This window comes from Lagenorhynchus albirostris, chromosome 3, assembly GCF_949774975.1.
Source record: "Lagenorhynchus albirostris chromosome 3, mLagAlb1.1, whole genome shotgun sequence".
Taxonomy (NCBI): domain Eukaryota; kingdom Metazoa; phylum Chordata; class Mammalia; order Artiodactyla; family Delphinidae; genus Lagenorhynchus; species Lagenorhynchus albirostris.
Genome location: NC_083097.1, coordinates 101,186,960 through 101,205,763, shown reverse-complemented (window position 1 = coordinate 101,205,763; position 18,804 = coordinate 101,186,960). Strand labels below are relative to the sequence as shown.

General features: G+C 43.4%; 1 protein-coding gene across 1 annotated transcript; it reads left to right on the top strand.

Moving 5' to 3' along the window:
• The first annotated feature begins 2,212 nt into the window (after positions 1–2,212).
• On the top strand, positions 2,213–14,738 carry PPIC (peptidylprolyl isomerase C). The gene is made up of 5 exons (XM_060143477.1): positions 2,213–2,410; positions 8,712–8,825; positions 9,287–9,380; positions 12,253–12,437; positions 14,092–14,738. Exons 1-5 carry the CDS (start codon positions 2,294–2,296, stop codon positions 14,218–14,220), a joined length of 639 nt encoding a protein of 212 aa, XP_059999460.1. The 5' UTR covers positions 2,213–2,293; the 3' UTR covers positions 14,221–14,738.
• The last annotated feature ends 4,066 nt before the right edge of the window (positions 14,739–18,804 follow it).

Sequence of the window (18,804 nt, the reverse complement as noted above, 5' to 3'; positions counted from 1 at the left end):
TATAATAGCAAAAAACCAAAACAAAACCAAAAACCAAACACCTTGAAATCAATCTAACATGTGTAAGACATTATGAAATCTTACTGAGAGAAATTAAAGAAGATCTAAATAAATAGAGGAATATGACACATTCATGAACTGGAAGACTCAATGTTACAAATATGCCAAGTCTTTCCAAAATGATGTATACATGCAATGCAATTCCAATCAAAATCCCAGTTTATGGAGACTGACAAGCTGATATGAACTCAAGTTTATATGAACACAGAAAGCGTCAAGAATAGCCAAAAATCTGTTGTACAAAGTGCTGAGACTTGTACTAGTAAAAATGAAGACTTACTATAAGGCTATTTTCATTAAGACAATGTGGTATTGGCACAAAGATAGACAAACATGCCAATGGGACAGAAAAGAGGGCCCACAAACAGACCCATGCATGTAGGGACACTTGTTCCATGACAGAAGTAGCATTACAGAGCAGTAAGTAAAGAAAACATGTTTCAAAAAATTATGCTGAGACAAGTGGAATTCATATGGAAAAAAAAATTCGACCCCTAGCTTGTGCTATGAACCAAAATAGCTACACCCAAAAACGTGGATGAATTTCACAAACAAATTTGAGCAAAAGAATACATAAGATTCCATTCACACAAAGTTAAAACAAAACTAAATCATATTGGAAGAAGTCAGGATTGTGGTTAATTTAGGGAGAAAAAAGTGTTAGTAGTTGCGAGTGGGTACAAGAGGAGTTTCTAGAGAGCTGGTGAATATTTCATTTCTTTAGATGGGTGGGGTTCTAGCTGCATTTGCTTTGTGATAATTCGTTGATTTGTACATTTACATTTTGTGCACTTTTCTTTATTTGTATTAATCTTCCCAATAAAATTTTTAAAAAGTAGACACATTCACTCACTGAACAAATATTTATTGAGAAATCACTATACACCAGACATTGTACTAGATCTGAATCAAAAGGAATAAATATAGGCATAAGCCCTGTGATACCCTTAGCTTGCTACGAAAGGGGGACTCCCTCTTTATGTGGGGTGAAGGTGATAAGGAAAGCCATTAGATCCTTCACTGGGCTGAAACATCAAAATAGTTCAGAAGTGTTCTGTCCAACCCTCAAAAGTGGTGGTTACTCTTTGTATACACTGGAAGGTTCCAGGGTAATTTGAGATCTACACTTAGTTATATATAGGAATCCTATCTGCTTACCTAAGTAAAATCTTGTCTCGAAAGTCATGGCACTAGCCCCTAAGAAAACCAAGAGAATACTATTATTAATTTGCAGTTAATTTTGGAGCTATTACACTAAAATAAAAAAAGTTCTTTGAAGTTCTAATGCAAAAAGCATTGAGTTTTAAAACAACATTGTCCTGATTATAAAATACATGCTCAATGTAGAACATCTGGGAAATCAGAAAATTACAAAGAAAACAAAAATCCATTTTTCTATCACCATAGCTACTGTAAATGTTTTGGTACATTTCTTTCCATTTTTAAAATGCCTTTATACATTTATTTTCACAGTTGACATCCGAATTTCTACGTGATTTTGCAAACTGAGCTTTCCATTTAAAAATATGAGCATTTCCCCATGTCATTAAATAACTTTCCTAAACATAATTCTTAAGTTTGTAAAAATTATATCCCCAACTTGAATCATCTCAATGAGAGGTCATTCATCATGTGTAATCGAGTCGAAACATCCGGGGTCCCAGAGTTCTGAGAGGCGTCCAAAACTTAGCTAAAGCCTCTGATGGAACATTGGAACCTGGCAAGCGCGGCGGAGGCTGCTCCAAGGGCAGCTGCGGTCACAGACCGGGACCCGTCCGCAGAGTCCCCAGCCCTAAGGCGCGTAAGTTGCCAGGAGGACCCGGAGCTCGGAGACTCCTCGACTTTCCATCAGGTTTAATACGCGTCTACGCTGTAAGTTCCTGGCGATACCCCAGCGCACACCCCTCAGCTCCCGGGTCCGGACCGAGCCCGCAGCACCCGAGCAGCGCTGGCTCGCTCCGGATCCCGGAGCCCAGAGCAGCCTCAGGGTGGCTGGATTCGGCTGCGCCCTCCGTGGCGCGCCACTCCCGAGTCCTTAGCTCGGGTCGCTGGGCTGAACTTGGGAGGAGGCGCCCTCGGTTCCGGGCCTGCCCAGACTGCCCCATCCCCATCACCCCCGCCCCCCCTCCGCCCCGAACCGGGAGCGCGCAGGCGCAGCCGGCCGAGAGTTCCACCAGCGGTACCGGAGCCTGCGGTTGCGCCCGAGGCGCTGCCCCCGCTGCCACCCCTCACGATGGGCCCGGGTCCCCGGCTGCTGCTACCTCTGGTGCTTTGCGTGGGGCTCAGCGCTCTCGTACCTCCTGCGGGAGCGTCAGGCGTCCGCAAGCGAGGCCCCTCGGTGACGGCCAAGGTGACTGGGCGGCGGGCAGCAGTTTCCCCTCGTGCTGGCCGAGGGGATGGGAGAGCTTTGGGGACTGGAACCTCAGGGTCAGGGGCGGCGAGGAGGGGGCTTCCCGGGCGCAGAGGACGGGAGGCGGCCGGGGGGCTAGGTGGCAGGAGGCTGCCCGGGCGCGGGGGCCCGCGCTCTCCCGGGAGACTGTGGGGGCGCTGGGCCCCCGCCGCCGGCTGTCTGAACTTTGCCTGGGAGTTGGGAGAAGCTTCCGGAACCGGCGGGCCCTTTCTTCAGGAAGGAGACCGCCGAGTACTTCCTTCGTCTTGGCGGGGACTAGGGAATAGAAGCAGGAAGAATGCGGGAGGGACGGGGACTGGCGGAGGAGACGCGTTGCGAGCGGAGGGGTTGCAGCTGGGCCGCCCGCCGCGGGTGTCACCTGACCTGGCAGATCCCAGGTCCAGCCCCTGTCGCGGTGGGGTCGGGGCAGGCATTACGTGGCCTTGCTGAAACCAAGGGCTATCCTCCTTTTCCTGTATTTAGGAACGACCGTCCTCCCCGGGGAGGGAGAGGTGCGCTTTTCAGACTCTGGCGGCTGGTGGGTGGACCCCAGGGCTTGGGGACGGTGCTAGCAAGGCACAGGCGGCTCCAGTATAACTGAGGCCAGCCTTTTGATCACGATTGGGGGGTGGGTGGGGGGACATCTGCCATAGACTGTGTCTTTACAGCTTCAGGTCTTTCCCCACCATATTTAGCCAAGGTTAGAGGATAATGGGAGGGTGCAGGGAGAGATAGAGGGAGGGAGGGAGGGGATGATTTGGGGCCCTTGATGACCACTTCTAGAAAACCCAGTGGCAGGGGTGTCTTGGAATCTGGAAGGAGGGGGCAGCTGCAGGTGGTCTTAACAATCGGTCCGGTGTCTGCCAGTAGAAATGATACTGTTGGATGCTTAAATCCTCTACCACACACCCCACCCGAGGAGGGGGGAGGACAAGGGGCGGGGGAGGTTCAGCCCAACATCTGACGTAGCCTAAGAGGGAACAGAAAGGCCGTGCTGCGGAGTATGTGCGGTGATAAAATGAGCTTGCTGGCTTTGAGCACTGATTCTCCTCCCAGCCCCTTGATCTTTGGGGCTTATCTAGCTTTGGGAAACGGCTTATACAAAGCCACATAGCTGAAGGGGGGGAAGTGGGGGGGTGTTCTTTCAATCTGCAGATACTATTTGGGTCTCATGGGATAAGCCTTAAACATAAAATTGATGAAGTTGAAATGATGAAGGAAATAAACCCGGAAATAGATTGGGTGACATTTAAAAATACCTGAAGGGTAAGAAAAAAAAAAAAAGCCTGGCAAAGACTTAGGAGGCAAAGGGAACTGCATATGCAAGGCCTCCAGACAGAAAAGTATGTTCAGAGGATGGAGAAGGGATGGTGTGGCTTCAGCCCAGGGATGAGAGGGGGAGTGGCTTGAGATGAGGTTCTGGGTGAGCAGCAGCAAGATCAGGTAGTGCCTTCCGGGCCACAGTTCGGAGTATGGGTTTTAAGGCAATTATTCTCATAATTTGAGGTCTTATTCTAAGTGCAGTTATAGCTGCTGAATGGTTTTAAGCATGGGATTGACATGCTCTCATATATGCTTTTAAACAATTACTGTGGTTGTTCAGTGGAGAGTGAACTGGGAGGTCTTCAGGGCTCCAGGTCAGAATCTGGATGGTGGTGGCTTGGATTAGGGGGGGGTAATGGTGGAAATGGGGAGCCAGGGAGGGACTAGAAATCGACTTTTGAAGTGTAACTAACAGGACTTGCTGACTGTTTAGGTAAGCGTGGGAGAAAGGGAGTAGGACTGTCAGATGAAATACAGGATGCCCAGTGAGATGTGAATTTCAGATATGCAACGAATAATTTGTTACTGTGAGAATGTCACCTATAGTATTTGGGAACAGGCTTACCTGGGAAGCTTTTAGACCTACCAGTGCAGAGACTACCCCAGAGCAAGTAATCAGTAATCACAGTCTCTGGGAGTGTGGAGCTGCGGTTGGGAACCTCGAGGAGAGGGGAGGAAGCTGGTGGCTGCACGAGGGGAAGAGTTGGGGCATCTTAGCCCCAAGTCCAGGGTGCTGTCACTGAGGTAGTTTTCAGGACTCTACTTTTGGAACAGTCACTCAATCTATCTCCTTTTTTCCCACCCCATTTGTCATTACGTTCTAAAAACTGTGTAGGCATGTCCTTCCACAGTTTCAACTCTGTTGAATTACTTTTTCAGTGGACATTTTAAAACAACTAATCTATTGGAAAGTAGAAACATTAAAAAATGATTTCTCTGAGTGTGGAAAAGTAGATTAATTGGCCATCACTCTAGTTTATTGTTTTCCCCAGCAGTCTGTACCTTTTCCTCTGATTTTGTTTAAAAACAGGAATCTGTAAATGAGAGGTGTGAAGTGCTATTCCCCCCAGGGCCCTTTAATGGCACTCACCTTGTCCATGAATCCTGCTGCCAGCTGGACACCTCAGCCTCCTGCCCATCCGTGGAGCCTCGGGTTTGGGCTCCAGCTCACTAGTCTCAAAATCCACCAAATTAGTGTTTGCAGCCCTGCACTTTCCAGCAGATGCCATGGGCTCTGTGCAGGGTCAGACACCGAGACTGTAGAAAATACTGCTGCCATCTTTCCAGCTGCACTCACGTCACACTTTGCTAGCACTTCCCGCAGCTCTTGGAGTGGCCAAGAGGCTTCAGCTGGGGTAACAACAAGTTACCTAATGTCTGAGGCTCCTCCTCTGTTCCATTTCTATTTCCTCTGTAAGTGGAAAGAGAAATAATACCTACCTGCAGGGTTTTGCATATTAGATGTGATAAAGCACGTAAAATGCTTAGCCCTGATTGAAGTTCCTGATTAAAGAGGTCAATTGTTAGTGTTATTTGTGTTATGTTATTAATCCTCCTGTGGCAGTGCAGCCCTGAGAGGAATCATCATCTGGGTACAGATGACGAACAGGAGCTCAGAGCTGCCCAAGGTCCCATGGCCTGTTAGTGCTGGAGCTGGTTTGAGAACAGTTTCCTGGACCTCACAGCTCGTGTCCTTGGTGTCTTCCCCAGTTACTTTGGAAATGGAAGCAGGATTAACCCTACAGGGTTTGGGCCAGGCTATGTGAGTGCCTCTTGCCTCTTCCCCTGTCTCTCCCCACCTCCAGTGACCTGTAATTTTTTTAAAAAATAAATTTATTTACTTATTTATTTTTGGCTGCGTTGGGTCTTCGTCGCTGCGCGTGGGCTTTCTCTAGTTGCAGCGAGCAGGGGCTACTCTTCATTACAGTGTGCGGGCTTCTCATTGCAGTGGCTTCTCTTGTTGTGGAGCACAGACTCTGGGCACGTAGGCTTCCATAGTTGTGGCACATGGGCTCAGCAGTCGTGGCTTGTGGGCTCTAGAGCACAGGCTCAGTGACGCACGGACTTAGTTGCTCTGTGGCATGTGGGATCTTCCCGGACCAGGGCTCGAACCCGTGTCCCCTGTGTTGGAGGATTCTTAACCACTGCACCACCAGGGAAGTCCCCCCGTAATTTTCAAATGACTTTCAAGGGCAGCCTCAAGGGAAAAAAGGAGTGACTGAGGGGCCAGCTCCTGAAGTGCAACATGGAATTCAAGTGCCACCTTTTCCAGGAAGCCTGCCCAGATTTCCACAGATAATCATCACTCTAACCGTGACATTTTATCTGTACATATCTTCTCGTGAAACCTGACTTCCCATTATATTATAGCGAGTATCTATATGCTTTCTCTTCTGTGGGACAGTAAGCTCCAGGAGGGTAGGGACTTTGCAGCCCCACCCCTTGTCTAGCACGGGGCCTGTTCCCAAGGACACGCAGCAAAGTCACAGACAATATCAGGGTGAGAGGGTTTGCCTGGCAGCCACCCTGGGCCCACCTTCACCCTCTGTCTAGGTGTGTGTGCGCCCTGGTCCTCATTTAGTATCAACTGGCATTGAACTATTTAGGATTTTTTGAGTACCTGCGTGAGCCGACACTGCAGAGCACTGGGAATCTAAAAACACCGTTTCTACCCCTTAAGGGTTCCCTGCCTAGACAGAGCCATATTCATCATAAATCGCAGTCCAAGTGAACGCAGCTTCAAATTGAAATTTTGTCTTTCATGCTCCTAGTGTTGCCTAACAAAAGCTGGATCTCTTAGCTGGCATCCTTCCTTTGCCTCTGGAACTGGTGAGAGTCTCCCTTCCCAGCCGGTTGTGGTCAGAAGGGCTGTGTTGCTTCTCTGCACATGGATCACTTTTCCTGACTCAGTGCTTTGGTCCCAGAAAGAACTGCCCATCCTTGTCCCTGGAGGCTGCTCTCCTCCTTCCAGGCCTGCCTCCCATCACACCTTTGCCAGGATGCCTTCCTTCAGCCTTATGGGGCATTTGTAACCTGGGGCCTTGTGCTATGGTTGTTCGTTTACTTGGCCTGTTTACATAAGCTCCCTTAGGACAGGGACTCCCTCCAGTAGCTTGTACCCTCACGCTGCCTTCTGCATGGATCTTTGACAAGTACTTGTTGACAATAAGATTTGATTTCATCATTTCCATTAGAGTTAGGGAAACTCTGCTGTATTTTCTTGCCATCACGCATGAAGTTGAAGGATGCTGTGGTTTGGAAAAAAATCATATTAATATGTGTGCTAGGCTGCGTGTAAGAAAATAAGATTTTTACTGAAGAGTTATGCTGGGTGACAGACACTTTTGCTTCATCTTCTTATGCTGCCCTCCCATATTTGATTCTCTTTGCTGTTGAAGTGTTCACAGGCTTTATTTCCTCTTCTTTATTTTAAAAGTCTGATAGGCTTTTCTAGTGTCTTATAGGGTGCTTCTTTACGATTACATACCCAATTCTTGTCCCAGTGCTGCTTCATTATTGCCTGTTGTTGAATTTACTCCTTGGTTCAGAAATCCCTTTGGAGAACCTGCTTCTCTTTGATCCCAGCTCTGCATGCTGGGCTCCTGTGGGTGTTAATGCAGCTTCCTGAATTGTCCTACTCCACTGCACTGCCCATTCTCAAGGGCACCGTCTTCTGTGCATTCTATGAAGTTTTACCATATAAATAATAATACAGTCTTTGCTGCTTTGGCCATGTAAAATTGCAAAATACCACATCATCCTGTGACAGACGTCCTGACGTATTGACAGAAGCTCTTGTCTTGAACTAAAGCTTGACAGTCTTTACTTCGTGATTTTTCTAAACTGTACGACATCTTTTGTCTTTGACAACCCTTCTTATATTTTTTAAAGCCATCTCTTGAATGTCTTTTTTACCCATTCAAACAGTACATTGGTTCGTATAATCTAAACTCGCTAATAGAATGCCCTTTGACTCCATGGCCTTTTCAAGCATTCTATCTCAGAATCATCTCAACACAGTGATTTGTGAAGCAAGATGTATGTAATTTCATTTCAGATGAAACAGTTAAAAAAAAGTCCAAGAGAGCTTTTAAAGTTTATCTGCAAAAAAAAAGTGACTCATTTCTGGATGTGTGCTTGCTCTTTTCTGTTCTAAACTGTTGTGACAGAGTAAGGACACGTTGTACATGTGCAGCTTTGGGGACATGATGACTGAATTTGGTGTCTGAGTTTACAGGGCAAATGGTTCTGTCAGGACCTGAGTGTAATGTTTGTTGTATTTTGGGTGCAGCTGTGGCCCTGGTGCCTTAGTGTGTCTGGACGTGAGTGGCAGGCCTTCTGGAGGAGTGTTGTGTGTTGTGATAATCTTTCACGGTCCCCTTGACAGCAGATGTCTACTGAGAACTCACTGGGAATTTAGCACTGCTCGAAGTTATGTAAAAATAAATCTGGATGGTTAGACTGTTTCTCTCCTCACCATTTTTTTTCCTCCTGCCAAGACTGGAGAGCATTACCTCTCAGGAGACCAACAGTCTCCACTCTAACCCGTGTCCGCAGAGCTAGGAAACGGGAGGCCAGAGCAGTGCTGGTCTGGGTTGTGGAGGGGAGAGGAATTCTTGAAGACATTACTGGCTGACTCTGACAGTATTGAGTCCAACTTTAAACCCAGTTTCTAGTACAGTGCCTGGCCTAGAGGTGGTGCTCCGTAACTGTTTGGTGAATGAATATTTGTGAGTGAAATGCACCCACAAGATGCTTTCAGAGCTCCTTTAATTTATATCATGCTCCTTCATAAAATAGCTCCTTCGTGCTCCTTTATAAAATACTGGTGGGCAGGGCCCTTGCAGGGGGATCAGTTCTCAGATTATCATGTTCCCTTACCTTGTATTGTGGCTTTTTCACATTATAACCTTCTGCTCTGCCTTTCAACCACACGCAGGTCTTCTTTGATGTGAGGATTGGAGATAAAGATGTTGGCAGAATTGTGATTGGCCTCTTTGGAAAAGTTGTGCCCAAGACTGTGGAAAATTTTATCGCTCTGGCAACAGGAGAGGTATGTCTCAGTTTTATTCCCTTTAACTGGGCAGAAGTAGATCTTCCTTCTTTTAAGCCAAACGTAAAGATGTATTCTGGGAAAATAAGTATTAAATTAGTAGATGAGATGAACTTGAGACATCTAACAATATTTTACTTTATTTTCCTAGAAAATCGCTATTCTTCAAGCCTTCAGTTTCCTCAGGGTTCTAGAAACTGACAGGAAACAGTCATCAAGTGAAAATGCAGACTTCTCTCTTTTTACTTGTGCAGGTTAATACTTTACCTCTATAGTTTATGTGTTTACTTTTCAGTCAGCTAATGATAAATTTCTATCAGTAAATTATTGCAGGCACCTAATCTAGTTCTGTAGATATTTTGTGTAATTTTCTCATTTTGTCATTTCCAGATAAACACTGGGGTTTATCTTACAGTATGGGTTATATCTACTTGTGTATTCAATTGACATAATCTCTTTAGAAAGGATATGGATATAGAGGAAGCAAATTTCATCGCGTCATCAAAGATTTCATGATTCAAGGAGGAGACTTCACCAGTGGAGATGGCACTGGCGGTAATGTTGTCTAACATTTTTCCTTTCCTGCTTACCCAGGTGAAACCTAAGATTAAGATGATGTATTTACCCAGCATATTGAATTCCCAGATTTAAGGAACAAAGTCATAAAGACTAATTTTTCAAGAAGGATTGAGTTGGGGTGGGGGTGCCGTATCTAACAAAATCTTGGTAGGTGTGAATGAGTGAGGCCTCCTAATTTGTAACAGTATTGCTTTGGTGTTCATTATCTTTCCATAGTGGAGGTATATTCATTTAGTAGGCTGTTTTGCAGTGCTTAAAATCCTAGACTTCGGGTATGTAGCAATACAGAAAGATGTCTGTGATAGCAAGGAAACGTAGACTGAAAAACTGTACCCTGGGGTGGCAGCCAGCTGCAGATGTGCACGTTGGTGGAGGGGGTCTGGGGACATCACGCCAGAATGACGAGGCTGGTATTTAGGTGGCAGGATTATAGGTGAATGTACCTCCTTCTTTCAAAATTCTTTCCTTTTAATTGTCAGCTTTTTCAATAATAAAAAAATTAAGTAATAGACAACTTGTCAAAATTACAGTATACATTAATTTTTATCAACAAAGTTAGAATTCTATAAAGTACAAATAATTCAATTTATAGAGTTTAAGTATCTCTGAGCTTATTGTTTCTCATTGAGGATTCCAGCTACCCAGCTCCCTGGACTATTTTTCCCCAGAAATGTAGTGAATTCCTGAACACACACACAGTATATAACCACACAGAATTTAAATTTACTTCAGGTTTAAGATTTCTAATTCAGCAAATACTGGTTTTGATGGATATTAAATTGCTAACTTTTTCAAGAAACAAGCCATTTTCAAGCACTATTGTTAATTTTATGTTTATTGCAATTTTTTAAATAACAAAATGGCTGCCATTAAATGTTTGGATTTGCCAGACACTTCAGGAGGATTACTTTTAGTCCCTGCAGAAATGCTGCCGGGTATGGGAATGTAGAATGGAGCACAGGAACATGTTCAGGTTACTTGGTTTCATGGGGTTGGTGAGGATGCTCAGGGTAGCAACCCCAGCTGCTGCAGAGCTGGGTCTCAGTGGAAAAGCCTGCAGCTCCAGTACGGGTCCCCTCAGGACTGGCACCCCACCGCCCTGCCTGGGGCCCAGCAAGAATGGTGATGGAGCTCTACTGTGTCCTCTTTTCTGTGTCCCTCTCTCTCTCTCTGCTTTCCCTGCTCTGTGTGTGTGTATGGGTTCACATGAGATTTGTAGATAGGACCTTTTGGATCATTTAAATCAAGCCTAGACCTCTCTGTAGGCAAAACTTTGCTACCAGCCCACCTCATATGTCACTTACCAACCAGCTATAAATGGCTTGCCTTTGGTATCCACTTCTGGTCCTTCTAACTGAGCCAGGATTTTTTTTTTTTCTGGGTAAGATGAATTATATTTGATCTAGTCTACAAAAAAAAAAAAAAGTCAGGTTTCCTTAAATTATTAAATATTGTATTAATTACTCAGATAAGTATAAAATAAGACAATTACAAAGGAGTGAAGTTGTTAAAATATCTAGTTATTCATTCAAAAGCCATATATTGCAAGATGTAAACCTTAAGAAGGAAAATAATTAGGATTCACAGAATGTCCTTACTAATTCCTCTACTGCAACACTTTGTAGATATTGTGTTTTAAAAGTTAACTACATTAGCTGTGAAGAAGTTTTGGTTGTATATAAATGAAGAAAAACGCCTTATGTGAGACCCAAGTCTTAAGGAAGTAGAATTTTTGCCTGGTCCTTCACAAATACTGCATAGTAAGAAAGGAGATGACACAAGAGCTAACTGAGCCAGGACTTTAAGGCTGGCCACCAATGGATAAGGAGCCCTGCAGCGGAGGAGGTGGGTGTGACAGTCACTCAGGGTGTTAGGGGATGGAGCAGATACTTTTCATGGTCTGTACTGTTGTTTTATAGGAAAAATGTGTTCTGCTCTCCCTGCTGCTGTGCTTGGTCTCCAGCCCCCATGCCTGCCTTTGGTTCTTCCGTCCAAGGTTGGCTCCCTGGGTGCTCTCAGTTGCTGTGATCCTCTGTATCCTGATGAGCCCTGAAGTCATCAAGCCTAATGACTTCCAGGCTTGCGCTGTTCTCAGTGCTGAGGCTCTTCATGCTTAGGGAACCAGAGTTAGAGCCAGAAGGTCAAGTTCTACTCTGCTGTTTTCAAGTTTGATAACCTCTGTTTCCCATTCAAAATGGGAATGAGAAAACCTATTCTACAGGATTGTTGTGAGAATTTACTAAGGGTGTATATTAAGTGCGTATTGTACTCTGGTTGGCTGCAGAGGTAGGAGTGATCCAGGGCAAGTGACCTGAACCTCAGGACAGAGGTGGAGCCACTAGGTTCGCTTATCCACCTTTCCATTGGGCTTCACAATGTCATCCTGCCCTTCGGTTCCTTCTCGTTTCAGAGTGAAATCACTGACTTGCTTGTTCAGGGTTTGGGTCTTGGTTTGAGGCCAGAGGGCATCCTTCCATCTTGTGTCATACTTAAGGCTTTTGTTTATTTGTTTTGGTCCCTGATGCCCTGTTTCCTTAAGGAGCTAATTTTTTTTTTTTTAATTTTTTTGGCTGTGCTGCGTGGCATGCAGGATCCTAGTTCCCCAGCCAGGGATCTAACCCATGCCCCCTGCAGTGGAAGCATGGGATCTTAACTACTGTACCTCCAGGGAAGTCCCCGTTAATTTTATCCTCTGCTTTATTTCTCCTAATATTTGACCATCTTTTCCCCATCCCCACCTCCTACAGGGTTCTATTAACCAATCTACTCAAACCCTATATTCCCCTTTGAAGAATTTACTTTCATAGAACATCTGTTGTCTCTCCCCTTTTTGTTTTGTCTCACTCAGGTATAAGCATTTATGGTGAGACATTTCCAGATGAGAACTTCAAACTGAAGCATTATGGCATTGGGTGGGTCAGCATGGCCAATGCTGGGCCTGACACCAATGGCTCTCAGTTCTTTATCACCTTGACCAAGCCCACCTGGTTGAATGGCAAACATGTGGTATTTGGAAAAGTCATTGATGGAATGGTAACTTGATGTATTATTTTTTCTCATTCAAAGATTTATAATGAGAGTACTCTTAGTGATTTAATCTCCAAACGTGCTTGTTAGAGAGCCATAATTATATGCTGACTGGCCTTTTCAAAGGTGAATAAATTATATATGGTGTGGTATTTTTAATTGTTAGGAGCATTGGGGCAGAAGCTGGGGACTTGACAGGGAGAAGTTGAGTACTTAATTCATCTCACACTTGAAATAAGTGGAAACTCTTTTTAAAGTAACCAGATAAAATCCCACATGTACATACAATGAAATATTATTCAGCCTTAAAAAGGAAGGAGATCCTGTCACATGCTACAACATGAATAAACCTTTGGAATGTTAAAGAAAACAAGCCAGTCACAAAAAGGCTGTATGAGTCCATTCAAATGAGGTATCTAATGTAGTCAAATACATGGGAACATAAAGCAGGATGGTGGTTGCCAGGGGCTGGGGGGATGAGGAAATCGGGAGCTCGTTTCAGTGGGTATCTCTATAGATCTTCAGTTTTATAAGATGAAAAAGTTCTGAAGTTTAGTTGCACAGTAGTATGAATATGCTTAAACTAATGAACTGTACACTTAGAAATGGATAAGACGGCAAATTTTATGTTATGTGTTTCTTACCACAATTCAAAATAAAATATTTTTAAAAGCCCTGAGCCCCATGTGGTTTATTTTTAAAACTCCTGAGCCTCCAGAGGTGGGCCCGCGAATAAGCGTGTTAAAAAATTGTGGTAACATGTACACAACATAGAAATTTCCATTTTAACCATGAAATAAGCAGTTTTTAAAGTGTCACAGGTAGTTCGGATGTGTAGCTGCTGCTTTAGGTACACGTGTGCACATATGAACCCACACACACAATCTATTTAGAAATATATATTATTGATATTATTAGAAGAATGCTGGTCGTTTATCTTAAATTAACCTAAGTCAGCCAGAGACTGGATTAGCTGACACCATGTCCAAAGCGCTCAGAGACTTTGTTGCTATTTTTGTCTCAACGCTGTTTGGGAAACTCATCAGAAGTCCACTTGCCTAGTCCTGGCCCAGTATGTGACATAAATTAGTCCATGAGCTTGTGAAGCCTTCCGGAGTAGAGAAAGGGGCCTTTTACACGACTGTGGGGTTGGGGTTACATTAGTATCAGACTCAACCTGTAGATTACTGGCTGGGGTCGGCTTTAAAATGGACAAACCCAAAACTAGCTCCACTACTAGATCTGCTTTCTGGCTCATTTTCTTATGCCTAGACCTCTTATAGAGTGGAGCTGAAATTGTCTCAAACTCCACGTTAACTCTTAAGTTGGGTTGTAACAAGTGAATAGAAATACTTTTTATTAGCAGTAGATGTTTGCAAAAATATCTAATTTTTTTAGAATATAAAATGCTAATAAAAAGAAGAGAGGAAATATACAAATATGCTCTCTGATTAGCAAGCTAGTGGGTAAATTTTATTCTGTTATATATAAATTTCCTGACTAAATTTTCCATAGTTATCTTGCATGGTTTTTGTAATTATAGAAAAAGCAAAAACAACTTATTTCCCACTAGGGCTTTCAGACTTCACATTGATTTTACCTCTTGATCACCACAGTTGCTGGTCAGAAGTGATCCATGGGTCTACTTTTCTCTCACCAGACAGTGGTCCACTCTATAGAACTGCAGGCAACTGATGGGCATGACCGTCCACTCACCAACTGCTCCATCATCAACAGTGGCAAGATAGATGTGAAAACGCCCTTTGTGGTAGAGGTCGCTGACTGGTGATACAATTGGCAGAAAACAAAGAAGAACACACTCTGCCAGGGGTGTGTGTGTGTGTGTGTGTCTGTGTGTTGATTCTTAAAAGTTACTGTTTTGCTTTGTTTTTTAACTTTATTCTGTTTTCTACCCCAGATCACAGGAAGGTTATAGAAAGCAACCACTCAAAGTTTAGTTAGCATGAATTTTGGTAAATCACTTGTTGAGGGACTTTGCACTTAAAAGACATATCCCTTTCCTCCAATGGTGCTGTTTTTAAATTAGAAAACTTTGTATTGGCTATTTTCTTTTGAAGAACACAGTCATTTCTTTGCTGGATTCATTGTGACCCCCAGATTCAGTGATGCTGAAGATTTGTCTGAAAAAAGATGGGAACAAGAAGTTTATTACTTTGTATTCAAACAGAAATTCTTTTCAGGTAAAGGGAGATTTGATTAGTATTATCTGATATATGTCACAGGGACTTCTACCTAATGAAAGGTGCTTTGGTATTCTCTATATTAAATACTTTTTATGTAGATCAATTATTTTTGCAAGACTTTCTTTTAACCTGAAGTGCTTTAAAACAAAATATACAAAATATATGCATTTTAATGTTAATAATGAAAGATTAGCAAAGGTTCTATAAGTCAAAATATTAGCACAGCTGGATCATTTGGGATGGGAATGCACAGAAAGGATGCCTGTCCATATCCCAAATACTTGAGCTGATTATTCACTAATTTTTACTCGGTGTAACATGTTTAGAAATTTCCCTTGAGTCCAGTTGCAACAAAAAGGAGTCTTTCTTCACTTACATAGTGGGGATGAAGATTCGGGCTGTACTTAAACTAGATGGGAAAGTAAAATCTTATTGGTGGGGCCTTGTTGTAACATACCTGGCTGTACCAGAATGTGCCTGATCTCTGTTCAAATGGGAGTGGTAGTTGTTAAATGGCCCCATTGCTTCTCCCCAAAATTACATCTCTTGAGCTGTATTCTAAGAAAACCGCTTCAATGAGAGATGAGGTGAAATGAGCATTCTTACTGCTGATAGGGGTGTTAATTGCTACAGTCCTCCTGAAGAGCATTTTGTTATTTTTTTCCAAAAAACTTCATTAAAGGCCTTTGATATGCCAGGTACCAGTTTTTGAGTTTGGGGAATACAGCAGTGGACAGCGAGAAAAAGGCATCATGGAACTTACATTCTAGTGATGAAGACAGAATAAATGAGGTAACAAATAAAAGGGTGTTGACACTGTAAAGAAAACACCAGGTTTGCTGGAAAGGCCCAGGTGCGGGTGAGGGAGAGGGGCGCTGTTTGGGTGGTCTCATGGGGGGACATTTGAGCTGAGCTCTGAGGAGAGAGAAGAGGTGGCTGTCAGGCCAGACCTGTGATCCAGGCCTTCCAGGCAGAGAGGGGAGAGATAACACGAGGGTCCTGAGGTGGAATGTGTGGATTCCAGGGCAGAAGAGAAAGCCAGTGTGCTGCAGCCTGAGAGGTCAGAGAGTAAGGCTGATAATGGAGCATTTGGGGCCTGGGGTGCCAGGGCAGAGCTCTTCTTTTATTCCCAGTACAGTGGGGAGCTATCGGGTTTAAGTTGTGGGGGGGCATGATATGATCTGCATGTAAGACTATTTTGTCTACTACGAGGAGGAGTTTTATAGGGGGTTGAAGTACATACCAGGAAACTCAAAACATTCGTATCCTTTGGAATCCCACTCCTGGGACTTTGCTGTAGACGGTGATCTGAACTTGAAAGCGTGACAATGCTGTGGACGGTCTGGCAACCAGTCCCCCTTGGTCCGGAGATGGCCACCTGTTTTCTTTGAGGAATCACATCATCCTTTCAGACACCTCTTATCCTTAGGGTGGGCTGACCCTACAGATGGGTACATGCCTGGCCTGGCAAACTCATTCATTAACTCACTTGATAAATACTAGATGCTGGAGAGAGCTGCAAACGAAACTGCCAGCCCTCGTGGTTCCCATGGAAGGAGACAAATAATTCGCACATATACCATGTGAATATATAACAGAACATCAGGTAGTCATAAGTCCACAAAGAGAAACAGGGAGAGAGACTAGAGAGTGAAGAGGGGATCAGGGCAGTCCCTAGTAGGGCCTGAAGGAAGTGAGAGGGCAGCAAACCATGGGGACATTGGGGGAAGAGTGAGCAAGGCAGAGGGGACAAGAGTAGTGGCCCCGGATGAAGGGCAGACTGGTGGGCTCAAGAAACAGCAAAGGGTCCAGGTGTGCAGAGTGAGGGCAGTGGAGGAGTCAGATGGGAGAGGTGGGAAAGGGAGCAGGGGGTCCTATAGGCCAGTCGGAACATTCCCTTGTCCTGGCCCCAGTGACAGGCTCAGAGTTACATGTTTGACCCCAGTCATATTAGTGAGCTTCAACTGTGGGAGTTCTGCTGGGAGAAATGCTAGGACAGAGCTGCTGTTTCTTATGGGAAGAGGTAAAGGAGCAGGCTTGAGAATGAAATCAGCACAAAGGGAAGCTGGTCCAGGAGATGGAAGATGGATTCCTGAAGACACTGCTGAGCCCCTAAGTCTAGCCATGCCTGAAGCCAATCTCTACCCCTAGCTTTTTAATTACCCAAGCTAATACAGTTCCTCTTTTGCTTAAGCCAGGGTGAATTGATTTCTTGTGACTTACAGCCTAAAGTCTTTGTCTAATACAGCAATATTGGAAAAGTTTTACGTATAAAGATGTGAACTGCAGAATTGTTTATGACTGCAAAATACTGGAAGCAACTTGAATGTCCCAAAATGGTTATAAAGGAGTAGTATGCATTCATTAAGACTGATGCTACAAAAGTTAGAGTACCGTGTTATAAAGAAAAAAGTAGAAATTCTGTATGCAGCACGATCTCAATTATGTAAATACATTCTCATAAAGCAAAATCAACAAAATGTAGATTGACATAAAAACAAATGCAAATGGTGGGATTTTTAAAACTCATGTTTATATTTTCTTTACTTTTTGTCTTCGAATTTTTCTCTAGAGTGTATTTCTTTATAATACAATACTTGGGAAAAAACTTATTAAAATTTTTTTTAAAGGTAACACAGGAGGAAATTGGAAACAAATGTCCTCATATATATAAAGTGCCTTAAGTCTCAAATGTCAGAAAGCACATACTGCTACGCCCCCATGCATAAGGACATGTACCTTCTACCATATTTGCCATCTAGCTTTTTCATGAGTATGAACATAATGAGATCTCTCTTGTGATAAAGCAAAAATTGGTTCATTTTGGAAGTGCTGAAATTCTGAGACCACTAGTGCACAGGTAGCAAACTGTCAGGGTGTCTGTTATCCCAGATGATCTATGAGCTAACGTCACCCCCCCTGCTAAAAGCAGTTTATCCTGAGGGTCAGGCTGTATACTAAAAACATCAGCAAACTGATAACTACATATAAACTACTGCTTTATAACAAGGTCTATGTTTTCTGCAAAGGCTTTTGAAATAAACAGCTCGCTATTTAGCCAATCATGCTGCTAAAAGGACACAAACGTAGCCAAGGGTGTGTGTGGAATCACAGGAAAATTACACTGGCTGCTACCACCGCCATGCCCACATTATTATAATTCAGTCTTGAATCACTTTAATAAACAATTTAAACATTTTGGTATCCTTAGCCACAAGTTGTTTAATTCCAAGTGCTATTTAGCAATTTTCTGGAATATCAGATAAGAATTTAGTAAAATTTATTCTTGGGTCAGATTAATTAGAATGACACTTGCAAAATGATTGACTGCTCCATTTCCGATGAGTTTTTAGAACTCATCAACCTCATTTTTTAGTTCAGCTGTTTTGAATTACATAAAGACAAAAATATGGCAAGGATTTTATAGCAGGAAAAGGATTTGTTTTTGTTTTTCAAAATTCCTATAATTCAGGCAGCTGAAGAAATCTTTGATCTTGAAGGCTTAGAAATTCAAAGCCCCTCAAAACACTTTTTTTTTTTTAAGAAAAAGCAAAAACAGTATTTGTAATGGAAAATTTTGGTGCTGTTAAGTACATAACGGCTTTTACTTGTCTGCAGTTCATCTCTTGGACTTGATTTTGGCCAAGTCTAAGTGTTAGGTGTGATACAACATCACCTGCTTGGAGATTTGCTAGTGTTACTGATATTCTAGAGTGATAGAAAAACAACTGGCACTGATGCAGAATTAGAGTGACTAGTCACAGAAGTCCCATCTGGGGGGAAAAAGAAGTCCATCTGACACATAGTAAGAGTCAAAACAAAATGCATTACAAAATCCATAAATGGAATTGTAAGCCCATCACTAGTTTCATTACAATGCTTGGGAGTCACAAATTTGGAGGATTTGGAAGGGACTCAACATGCCAATATCCCTTCTATTGCCTACTTCTAAAGTTTTATTAGGAGTCATGTAAGTTTCCACATCCATTACTTTTTCAGAGGGTGTGAAGGACTTTCTTCCTGAAGCACACTGGGCCTTTAAAGTGCTATTAAAACTACGGTCACCATCTGTCCTAGGTGGTAAATATTATGTCCTGTCATTTGGATAGATATCTCAGTTTGAAAACCTGAACCTTTTTCTTCCAACCTGGACACAAAACACAGGTCTC

Coding starts and splice junctions, on each gene's coding strand:
- PPIC (XM_060143477.1), top strand. CDS start 2,294: ATGGGCCCGGGTCCCCGGCTGCTGCTACCTCTGGTGCTTTGCGTGGGG. Junction 2,411..8,711: donor GCCCCTCGGTGACGGCCAAG/GTGACTGGGCGG, acceptor AACCACACGCAG/GTCTTCTTTGATGTGAGGAT. Junction 8,826..9,286: donor TCGCTCTGGCAACAGGAGAG/GTATGTCTCAGT, acceptor TAATCTCTTTAG/AAAGGATATGGATATAGAGG.